Source organism: Plectropomus leopardus, chromosome 7, assembly GCF_026936395.1.
Source record: "Plectropomus leopardus strain MGB_pleo_1.0 chromosome 7, ASM2693639v1, whole genome shotgun sequence".
Classification (NCBI taxonomy): Eukaryota; Metazoa; Chordata; class Actinopteri; order Perciformes; family Serranidae; genus Plectropomus; species Plectropomus leopardus.
In genome coordinates, this window is record NC_142182.1 from 6560280 (window position 1) to 6572879 (window position 12600).

Here is a 12600-nt window from a genome sequence, read left to right on the forward strand (position 1 = left end):
TATAAGAGGTAAATAAAAGGATAGCAGCAAGTAAAATAATACATTAAACAGGTTAAAAACAATAAAATGATATAGGAAGTATTAAAACCATGAAACAGACAAAAATGTATAAATGAACAGTAGATAAAAGATAAACTGAAAAGGTGTGTCTCCTGACACAAAACTCAACTCAACTAATGCTACCTTCACATGCTCCATGGGAATATTGTATTTATGAACAGCCCTTTAAAGTCATAATTACAAGCTGAAAATTGGGAAATTTTGATGGTACCAGAGATGCTGAGTTGTGATGTTTGCATAACGTTTCAGGGCAGCAGAAATAGCAGAAAGCATCAAAACAGTGGCAACAATTGACTGTAAAATATATATATTTTGTTCTTTTGTTCCTAGAAGCTATCATTTACATTTATTAGTTGCACATTTTAGCATATGCATCTATTAGCTGCAGCAAGCCAGCAGACTTTTAACTATGAGCTAATCCAGGCCAGTACACTAATATTGCTAAAAACCCAATTTTATAACATAAGTTGCCATCTTGACGTCATAATGCACAAATATCGTGGAGAAAAGTCAATGTTTGGTCAACGGTAAGAAACTTTTTTATTAATTCACGTATTAAATACCGATTTTTGATCACACGTAATGTGTAATATGGTATTAATGTTAACTGCTGTCCGCATAGAGGACCTATAATATATATGTAAACTTCTAAAAAATTAAATCAAATATAAAAAGATAAGTAAACTGGAAACGGCTATCGACCTTTTGTTTAAACGCTCTTATCATTAAACCCATCTTCTTCGTAGCTTCCATGTTGTTTCCACTTCACGACCTCAAATCACATAAACACAGCGAACTCGGAAGAACGACTTCCTAACTCAGAAACGATGACCTTCTGACATCACATGAATGCCGCATTAGATAGCTGTAAACGTTTTTACATGTGCTCCTAACAGGGCAGTGTAGAGCCCAGAGGTACCATGAAATATTTTTCATACCACTGAAATTGTGCACTTTATGTCTTATGTAACTCTTCAACACTTTTCTAGTAACTTTTGAGTGTTTGTGTACCCCTCCTGCTCTCTCCCTCTCCCTTTTTCATCTCTCTCTTTCCCCCGCTGCCTCTAGTATGAAGAGCTGCTTCACATGGAGATCGATGGTCAAACAGAAAGCTCTCGCTGTGACCGGTCGCCTGCTGGAGCACAGGCACACACAAGGACCCTCAGTCTGGCTCAGACTTAGCCAGTGAGTACACACACACACACACACACACACACACACACACACACACACACACACACACACACACACACACACACACACACACACACACACACACACACACACACACACACTGGATGAACAGATGGTCTACTCACTGGACTGAAAAAAAGAGCTGTGTTGTGAAATTCAAAGACTTTGGGTTAATGAATAATATCTGGCTGTTTTTGTTCTGTGGTTCTTGTGCAAATTGACGGATGTCGTGGTGTGCATTGGCTGTTTTCCTTCATACCACATTGTGATCCCTCCCACAAATCCATACTGCTAATTTTGACATTTATTAATGATGTTGATTTTCAAGGCAAAGTCTTTTGTTACATTGAAATAAAGAAAAACACCCACATGCTAAAACTAAACTTTATTATTATTATTATTATTATTATTATTATTACTATATCAAAACATCTGTTTACCATCTCTCAAACAACCCAGGCAGCATGATCCAAGTCCAAATTTAACCAATTGTATGGTCGGTGCTTCCTAAACACATGCATTTTTGCTAAAAAAGTAATATTTAAAACAATTCAGCATATGAGTAGCATGCCTGGGCAATCTGCTTGCTGAGACACACTACTCCTACTGTTTGTGCATGAGACTGTTAATTCAAAATATTTAATTAGTAAGGTTTTAATGAAAATGCATTGGTTTAGGAAGTACTTGGCATACGACTGGATAAATGAGACTTGGATTGTGCTGCACGAGTTGTGTCAGAGATGGTAAACAGATGTTTTGATAAAGTTTTGCTGTTGATAAACGCGAACTCCTTTTACGCCAATAAATCAAAAACGGTTCTCCTGTCCTTCACCGTTAAGGCCTGCACAAACAAGAAAGTTTAATTTGCAAAGTTGTTGTAACATGGGGTGAGTAATTGTTATGCAAATGATCATTCTGTGGGTGACGTATTCCTTGTATCACTTTTCTTTTGCTGCATTCAGACACCTTCACAGGTATTTAAACATTTAAACCTTCAGAATCTGAGTAATTTGATTTGCTTTCTTTTAAAAACATGGGGAAGAGGCAATGGCCAGCATGGTAAGAACTGTACTGCAAATTGCAAGAAATTAGTAGACTTGGAAGATTATTTTTAGTGAAACTAGGGTAAAATGTCCCAAAAATATATTTTCAATTATCATAATTATATTTCTAATTTTATTTTATAGAATTATTATTATTGTTAAGCACATGTTTCAGGTCATTTCCTTGTTTATTTTGCTTTTTTGTTTTAATTTGTTTTAACTTTTTACAGATTTTTTGGCTTGTTTTTTTGCCATTTCCTCTTAATGTTGCTCATTGCCGTTTACCTATGTTTTCAACAGACAATCAAGCCAATCTGCTCAAGTCTCAAAGTGTTAACACTGCATGCAAACTGATGAGGGACACCAATGACGGAGCAGTATGCTGCCACTCTGTGGTGCCATCGTGTGGTCAGATCAGGTTAATTTAACCACTTTTCAGGATTTCTCTTAATGAGCTCATACACTTGCAATACTAATACTTGGTAGTGGTAATACATTTTTAAATACTTAGAAATACTTTATTATTTTCCAATACTTTGGCACCACAGAAATGTGAATAATATGTGGTAAATAATAATCTGATTGCTGATATTTGGTCCTCCTTGCTGTTACAGTGCATCTCAGCAGAGAGGTGGTTTATTTCCAACCAAAGCATTACCTGCAGAGTCTCCTCAGCCCTCAGAGAAGCTGGAGGGAGAAATGGTGAGTTAATTAACCCTTTGAAACCTGGAGCAACATCACTTTTCTTGTGCTGCTTTCAAATGCCAATTTTAAGTATTTTACATGAGGGAAAAAAGGCAATGAGAAACTTGAAATTAAAAAGAAATGTATTAGAATTTAGTACATTTAAAGAAATATTTTCCAAAAGCTAGGGGAAATGTCAATAAAAAAATAGGTAAAACTTTATTCATAGTCATCAAAATTACATATTGAAATGTTATGTTACAGAATTGATTTATTTTTTAATTTTTTTTTTTTTTTTTTTACTAACTTTCAGGTATTTTTTTTTTTTTTTTTTTTTTTTTAAAGAAATCAAGCCAATTTTCTCAGATTTCAAGGGGTTAAGGAGCAAAGCAGGTGACAATGTCAAATACAAGACATAATCATAGTCATAATGAGCAGCACTTTGGCAAAAATTGATACAGCAGTGTGTTTTGTGTCACCATGTAAGTAACCATGCCTTTCTTCCATTTGTATTTGCACTCTTGCAGCTCTTGAAAGGCAACACTGAATTGTAAATATGCAACAATTAGAGAGACATGATCAGCCATAACAATAGTTTACAGCATTTATTCTCATATAATAGGAATCACAATCAATTCTGTGATATCACAGCACAGAAAACAAAATAAAGAGGTGCATTTAATTCAGTTTGTCCAGCAGAGGGCAGCACACACCTGAGAATAGCAAGTTTAAAGCGCTGTTGCTAGGACGCTTGTTCTTTTTGAGATAGAGACCTCTTGGGCTCGTATTATTTCTCTGTTGGGTGCCTCCTCGTCTCCTCTGTCCTCCTGATCTGCTAATCAATATCAGTGCGCCATCTTAAAGCATACTCAATTCCTAAATGCATCTCGGGGACTTAGGAGGGAGATGAGACTATCAGCAAGGATGCAGAGGTGTATCCTTTGCAAAAGTTTTTTAGGCACATGGGAGGCATAAAAGAGGCTTTAAAATTCAAAAATACATAAATAAATAAATAAATCATTTTTTGGTAAAAATTCATTTTCAATGAATATTTGTCCTTTGTTGAGTCACAACTTTATATAAAAACAAAATATGATTTGTTCCTGCTTGATGTTTTGTTCCTGCTTGATGTTCATACCTGCAAATAAACGTTGGCTGTGGGTAAGTCTAAACTCTCGGAAATTTGATTTAGTTTATTTTATACTGTTCCAGTTTTTTAAAAAAAAACTAATAAAAAAACTGATTGCAGAACATGTTTTGTACGTTCTGACATTCCACTCCTTTAAATTGTCCTGAAAAATGTCCTGAAATCCTAGAATTGTCCTAAAATCCTAGAAATGTCCTAAAATCCTAGGAATGTCTTAAAATCTGTAACAGGCTCAAACTCTAGAAATGTCTTACAATTGAAAAAGTGTCCTAAAATCCTAGAAATGTTCCAAAATCATACAAAAGTGCTATGATCCAAAATGTCCTAAAATCCTGTAAACATCCTAAAATCCTAGAAATGTCCTGAAATCTGAAACGTGCTAAAATCCTAGAAACCTGTATGGGGCTGCAGTGATTGGCCCCTGGCCTCCTGACATTTTGCAAAAGTGGCCCCCGAGCTGAGAATCCCTGATGTTGTCTCTCTCCTGCAGACTGAATGCTCGGACATCATAGTGAACAAGAGATTTGGTGTTTCTCTGGGATTCCAGATGGTCGGAGGTCAGCGTGGAGGTTTGTTTTGAACCTCATCAGCTGGAGAAAGTGAAAAGCCAGCTCAGCGTGTCCTCGGGAATCAGTGTTGACGACATCTTTCTGTTGCGTGGGATCTGCCTCCTTCCCACAGCTCGTTTAGCATCATGGCCGGTAGAAACGTGACTGTCCCCTTCAATAATGTATTCCTGCAGGCCGCCAGTTTCTGCTTTCAGGTAACGTAGAGCGGATTGAAGTTATAAATGAGATATTTTTGTAGAAGCATTGGTGTCACTGAGGATGATAGCTATTAATTGCTTTCCAATACAACCGCTGTGCAGAAAGCCGATGCATTTGTTGAAATCCAAGGAAATCATTTTCTGGCTGGCAGTTGTGGGTTCTCTGCCAGGCAGCATGAAGCGAGCAGCTTTAATTTTAGCCTGGAACAGTTACAGTAAATAAAGTGTGCAGTCTGGCTTTTATAGGCTCATGTTTAGACTACAACTCCTCACACCTCCAGCTTCTACAAAGTACTCAAATTTAATTAGCTCATCCTCATATTATGTCTGTAATTGATTAAATGTGAGCCTCATTTACCCTGCTCACAGGTGGAAAAACCCTGTTCTGCTGTCAAAGAAGTGGATGCCATCCTCTCCAAAAGGACCCAAAACAACCTCGTAAGGCACCTGAAGTAGAAACTACGTATGGGGAGCTAATTAGTTTTCATAAATACACAATAAATAAGCAAAGGAACAATTACCTTACAGCAAGCATTTCCTGTTAGGTAGCAGACATAAACGCAGAAAAGCAGGGGTGTAAGTAAATATGAAGGTACAAGGTAGATTTATTAGTCGACTCCTCCTTTCACTCCAAAAGATGCAGCAGGATTTAAGGACAAATTTTTAGTTTCAATTTTTAAACTACATTTTTAAAAAAAACATCCTGGTATCCTTTTTTAAACTACGTTTAAAAACAATATTCAGAAATCTACCTTGAACCTTGATACACTTTGATTATTGCGATTTTATTTTCAAAAACACAGTTTGGATTTTTAATTAATAGTGTACATGAAAAAAAATTGTGGCAGTGCTTCATTTTGTGTTGTTTCATCCTTTGAATCCTGGAGCGACATTACTTTTCTAGTCTTGCTTTCAGATGCCTTTAAAGTATTTAAACCTTTGAACCTTCGGTTTTCCAAAATGTGTGAAAAAAGGCACCAAGCAATTTGGTAAGAAATGTTCAACAAACTGCGAGAAATTAGTAGATTTAGAAAACTTCTAGGTTAAAAAGAAAAAAAAAATCATAGTTACATGTTTGAAATTAGGTTATAGAATTATTAAATATTTTAAGAACTTTTCTCATGTCTTTTCCTTATTTTGTTTTTTTTTCTCAATATTTTTTAAATTTAAAACAATTTTTTTTACTCCTTTTCAGGTAATTTTCTTGTACTTTTACTTAACATCTAGCTAATTTTCTAGTTTCTTCTTTTTTTTTTTTTTTGCTCATTGCCTTCTTTTCATGTTTTTGAAAGAAATCAACCCAATTTGCTCACATTTCAAAGGGTTTAAACTCAAACTGCTAGATAGCCGTGCTGTAATCTTTTTCAGCCCTTTGACAACATATTACAGTATTACTATATATGGGAATATATTTAATCTTAACCCTTGTGTTGTATCCCCAGATTATTGCAAATACACAGCCCTCCGGCAAAGAAGTGTCATGTCAACAACCAGGGCTGCTGCTTTTACAGGTGGGAAAAATTGTTTGTTTTTTTTAAGAGATGAAACAGTTGAGTTTGTCTCATTTGCACATGATTTTTGTTGTAAGAAGCCGCTGGCCCCTGGGTGTTTTCGCATCATCTCATCTGGCCCTGTTCAAAAAAAGTTTGGACCCACGTCTTAGAGACATATTTACACACACAAGAGCATTCACAAACAGATGCCAAAATAAATGCACACAGGAAACCATTTGCACTATTCAATGTATAACTTATTTTTTTGTGATGCTTCACTTAAATGTGTTGACAAGTTTTCTATCCGGAGCCTGAATTCAAATGTTAATGTCAAAGGCCAAAATTGCCTGTGTGTATTTATGTGGTGTAAATAATTTGTTGTCACAAATATGATCATGAATATTTAAATACAGTTGCTGAATAAGTCCTGCAGAAAAAAGAAAAATCAGGCGATGTATGTCACTGCACGCTTATCTCCACATGGGGGCAATCATGTCATGTGAGTTTTATCTGCTTAAGCGCTCCAGTGAAAGAGGATGATTCATTATTTACATTTCTGTCTTTTGGTCATACTCATAACCTGCATGTTTAAGGTGTCAACTTTCCACCCGGGGTTAATTTGTCCAAACCACTCTGTGTGCTGTTAGACACACAACACATTACAGGCAAGACTAGCTACTCAGCTGAAAGGGCAGCGCTGGAGGAGATGCTCATTACCAAAGGTTAGATTTGTCACATCACACACACACACACACATGCACACTCAAACACACCCAAACCTTTAATGAGGAGATGGACTGACAGTTCAAAAGACACTCCTCCTACCCTAAGAGGAAATCCTCTCATCCTCCCTTTGGGACAAAGTGAGCCACAGACCCACACCTGCTGTGACTGCTTAAATTAAATGTGGGAGATATTGCACTGACATTAAAGGAACGACAAACCAAAAAAGATGTAATTCCTTGTTTTACACCCATTGGCTTGTTTTAAGAGCCCAAAAGGAGAGATGGATGTTACCTGGTTGCCCACAACAACCACACTAAAGATTAATAAAAACAAGTTGATCTCATATTTTTTAAATTTTAGATAGAAAAAAGTATTCAGCAAAAGTGATGGAGATATGGACCTCATAAGAATATAAAATAATTGTTGTGTCTTAAAGGTCCTATATTGTAAAAAGTCAGATTTCTCTTTAACTCAAATGCAGGTAAAGGATTATATAAAAACTGTAAAAGTCAATCAAAATGCTCAATCCACAGAGAAATGCACAGTCTGTATTCAGAAACTGCTTTCAAACAAGCCGTTAGGACTTCTGTGCATTTGTGATGTCACAAATATACCATACAGGCCGAATCACAACATTTATTTTACATGACTTACAGGTAGAAATCTGCTGGTTGGGATGCTTGATAGCTCACCTGGTAGAGTGTGCACCCCATGTAAAACGACTTTGTCGTCAGTTTAAGTATATGCTATATTTAGATTTTTTTTAATTATTTTTTTTTTAGATTTGAAGTCAAAACACCAGACTCCATTGAGACAACATCATAATACTTCAATAACGGCAGAGTTGCTGGTCTACCGCTGCTTCCATCAGCTGTTGTGTAAGGAAAAGCAGAGAAAATATTCAAATATAGTGTACACTTACACTTTTAGATTTATTTTAAAGTGGCTAAAATATGATTTGCTACGGCACAATCCACAACAGTATGTCAGTCACCTTCTGTGCCGGTAGATTTGGTTTATAAAAGATGTTAGCAAAGCAACACAGTTAAAAAAATAAGCACAACAGAAACATCAGATAGGTCCAACCACCATGTTTAACTCTATCTTTATCTGTTGCAACTAAAATGACAAAAGAAATAAACAAGTTGTGCTAACAAAACATTTATTTAAACAGAAATGGTGTTGTACTTGAACACCCCGTTGTTTTACACAGGTGCACTGACTTTTAATATTGCAGGTTTAAATCAGTTCAGTTCAAATGACTTTTTGGGGATGGAAAACAAATGTTTATATCACCAAAGCAAGTGTGAAATCTAAACCAAACATTTAAGTATGATAAGTAAATATCTACTAGACATTTTATGTCTCTGCTGATTGGGTAGCACATCTGATATACCTATCTAACAGGAGAAAACATTCCTCAAAGCCTGTTGCACAACAATTTAAAAAAAAATTATTATTATTATTTATCCAGAATTATAGCAAAACAGTGCAAAACAGTTTGAGATTGACCAATCAGAGCAGACTGTGCTCCTTCAGGACAGGCCTTAAAAGGACAGGCCTTAAAACAGAGCATTTCAGACCAGATGGTGACTACAAGTGTATACAAAAACAGACAGTGTGAAAAAAAATAACGTTTTTTTTTAATATAAAAGCATGTAAACATGTTTTTGTGGAAACCCAAAAATGAAAGTACGATCCTGAAAATGATGATCATATGGGACCTTTAATGTGAGAGATACAACGGTAAGTGCAACAAAGTCACTTTAAACTCTTCAAACCTTAACAATATCAGTCTCCTAGGGAATAAAATTACCATTTTTCGTTATATATGCAACACTGGGGCTATGTGGGATATGCAGGATGGGTGGGTGTGTTTTGGGGTGGGTGCTGTGATGTAACAGGGGAGGTGGGGGGGTGGGGGCTTCTCTCTCTCCCCCATAGAGCGCAGCATGAGCGCTCCGCAGCAAAAGGATGTGTGAGCAGGCAGCGCGCTACTGTAGGGACGGAGTCCACAAACTGCTTAACAAAGAACAAGCCAAACTTCGAGCCCAAGAAAGCCGCGAGCAGCCGAAACCCGTAGCCGGTCAGGACAGCGAGTCCGCGACGGCAGCGCAGTCCGGAAACAGCGGCGCCCAGCCCGGTGGAATCGACGGGCTCGTCCGCTGGATCGTCACCAAAATGAGCGACAACAAGAACATCTCCAGCCGGGAGTACGCTTCCAGCAAGGAGGAGGTGGCCGTGGCTCAGGAGCAGTTCTTCGCCCCGGAGCCGCGGAGAGGCATCTCCGTGATTTTGGATGTGAGTATGGAGAGGCAGCGGTCAGCTTGGCAGGTTGGGTGGGAGGGTGTGCGGGATGAAGATATCCAGTGAGCAGTGCGTACGGACCGGTGCAGTGCGCACTTACGCACAGAAACGAGCTTACTATCTTCTGTCAAGGCTTGTAGCTCGAGCTCAGCAGAGCGGGTAATCTGCCTGATTAAAACTGACTCTCTGGCTCGCACGTGTCTGTCATTACCGTGCATTAACATGTTTTTCCTAGTTGCCCCATCCCAAAAAAAAAAAAAAAAATCCACACTACATTTGTTTTTTGACCAATCCTCCCTTATACCTTGTTCAGTTTGTGCACCTATTTTCCAAAGCAACACATAAGTCGCCACAAATTCAGGTCAGTGCAGTATAGCGTTACTTTTTGTGATCTGTCCGTTTAAAGAAAGTCCGACGCGCACCGCCGCACTTCTCCGCTCAGCAGCTACACCCATAAAGCAGCATCACTAAAGTCTGTAAGGATGCTTAAGGCAGTTTTATCACAACAATTTAATTATTAATGAAAATGCCTTACGATCACATTTTTTTTATTGATCTCGGTGTTACAGAGTGATGAGCTGATATTTCATGAGGCCAGCGGATAAACCTGTGCAGAGATGCAGTCGTTCTTTATTGGAGGTGCCAATTACGCAGCGCAGTGTCGATATAGGTCAACTCATCAATACTATTTGGTTCTTTTTTTTCTCTTTACCGCCCCACTAAAACTTTCCCCTGGAGATCAGCTGATGTTGCTTTTAATGCTTTAATAGAGACCAAAAGAAAAAAGTAGACCATGACCACGACCCAAATAAAGAAGGGGTCCAAAAGCGTTACAATTGGCCCCAGTGGTACCACCCACGACACAAGCTACCCTACAGTCAAGAAACAATGAAGCTAAGATTTGACAAATATATCAAATTTTAAACAACAAAATGGACATCAAAACTATCCACATTTAAATTCAAGGTAATTAAATGTAAAGGCAGTATGAGGAAAACACTTTTGATGAAAAAAATGCTTTTGTGCCTCAAAAATGAGTCTTGGGAGACAGACTCTGACAAGTATGAGATATCAGTTTGCCCTTTGGCAGGCAGAGAGGGATCATCACAGACTATATGTAGAGTTTCACGGTTCTGTCTCATTTCTGCTTGTAGCAATTTGAGATGTTACAGTTGCCCCCGATGTCCCCAGCCTGTCCAGGCATGCAGCCTTTCTTTATTTGAAGTGTCAATTACGCAGCACAGTGTCGATTTAGGTCAACTCATCAATACTATTGGGTTCCTTTTTTCATCACCGGCCCACTAAGACTTTTCCCTCGAGATCAGCGGATGTTGCTTTTAATGCTTTACCAGAAAACAAAAGAAAAGTAGTTCAGTTTCTGCAGACCCTGACCACGACCCAAATAAAGAAGGGGTCCATGAAAAACTAATTATGATCAACACCAGAGGGCCAATGTATCCTAGTACCCTAGTAAACTAATTCAGTGTGTGTGTGTGTGTGTGTGTGTGTGTGTGTGTGTGTGTGTGTGTGTGTGTGTGTTTGTGTGTGTTTGTGAGTGTGTGCAGGGGTTGATAGGGCTCTTGCCAGTTTGCTGCTGATGTTTCCTCCCTCGACAGGAGGGCAGGGCTTCTTAACCCTTACTCTCTCTGACCTGTTTCTGATGTGAGACCCAGCTGGTGCGTATCATCACTGCGTTTCTGAAAGTTAGATTACAGGCATGAAATATTTTTTAAAAAATGTTGAATTTCTACATTTTCAAATTCAACCAGGTCAAACAAGCTCTTGGCCATTAGCTCTGTAGTGACAGAGATCGTGTTTCTAACAACGCATCCAGGCCATGCTCTGTTTGGCATACATAATCTGAATATGAATAAAAGGACAAAAAGTCAAGTCAGTTATTTTGAAAAACAGAAAAATTCTCTGTCAAATAGGGCTGAGACAGTTATAGTCCTCATTTTACCATAACCATTAAAACATGAGACACAAACATGGAAAGAAGGCAATGTGCAACTTAAGAAGAAATGGCCCCAAAATTAGCAATAAATTATTTAAAAATACAAGAAAATTACCAAGCAATAAAAAAAAAAAAAACAGAAGTTAAAAAGACAACAAATTACCTGAACAAGTGCTTAGAAAATATATTAACTCCTTTAACATATTTTTATGAATATAATTATGATAATTAGAAATATAGTTTTCTGGACATTTTCCCCAAGCTTTTCAAAGATTATATTTCTAAATAATAATTTCTTTATTGCCAAGTTCCTCATTGCCTTTTGCCCCTGTTTTCGAAAGAACGTCAAACTTAAAAGCTTAATTAGTTCAAAAAAGGAGATGTCTAAGATGAAAATTGAGAACTTAGTAGTGCTTGGACAGATTGAATGCTGCAAAGTTAAAGTACCCAATTATCATAAATTACTGACCACAGAGGAGCTAATTTGTGGTAAAACATATCACTGAAATCTCTTTTTGAACTATCAGTAATGTTGATGGGATAATATTGACTCAGTAGACTGTGTTACCTTAATTATAAGACACAGATATGTATTGCGGCTCCAGAGAAACTTTTAAAACATATTTCTAGGCCAAAAATAGGTCGTCTTTGGTTGTCTAGTTTCATATGATACCAGTATCTTCATTCTGGTTTTAAAACTGAGCGAACTTCAGTGGATTTTACTTGCCAGTCTGATGAGCTCTTGTCACGTTCAGCTTCCACTGTAGTGATGTCTTGCAGGCAGCCTGTCACTCAAGCTGCCCTGCACTCAAATATGCGTACCTTTGGGCCTTAATAAAATGTAAACAGCATCATAATACAAATTCACCCCTGTACAGTTGTCATGAATGTTGAAATTAGCTATAGAGACAAAACAATATTTTGTACCAGGCTTTAGACATGTTTATTTCTGCTGTTTGGCGTTTAACATGGAGATCTGTGAGGATTTATCCTATTTTGGAGCCAGCTTCAAGTGGCCAATAGAGGAACTGCAGTTTTTGGCACTTATACATTGGCGTCATTTTTCAGCCTCAGAGGGTTGCCACTTGGTTTGAACCTGGACCTCACCATTTATCAGGGGGTTATCAGCTGACAAGTAAAAATATGTTTTAATTATTACTATAATTTTATTAATCATGTAAATACGTGTAGTTTGTAGGGGTGTACCGATCCATCAATTTGCATCG

General features: G+C 37.6%; 1 protein-coding gene and 1 long non-coding RNA gene across 2 annotated transcripts in view; both read left to right on the forward strand.

Annotated features, from left to right (window-relative positions):
- Positions 1–1152: 1152 nt before the first annotated feature.
- On the forward strand, positions 1153–4887 carry LOC148189138 (uncharacterized). Its single transcript, XR_015776876.1, has 3 exons — positions 1153–1245; positions 2912–2999; positions 4619–4887. It is a non-coding gene; the product is annotated as an uncharacterized LOC148189138 (long non-coding RNA).
- A 4152-nt stretch (positions 4888–9039) lies between these two features.
- Positions 9040–12600, forward strand: part of necab2 (N-terminal EF-hand calcium binding protein 2) — a 147198-nt gene continuing 143637 nt past the window's right edge. Inside the window, exon 1 of the mRNA XM_042496124.2 lies at positions 9040–9414. Within this exon, the coding sequence (XP_042352058.1) occupies positions 9088–9414 (327 nt within the window). The 5' untranslated portion in view covers positions 9040–9087. The remainder of the gene's footprint in view (positions 9415–12600) is intronic.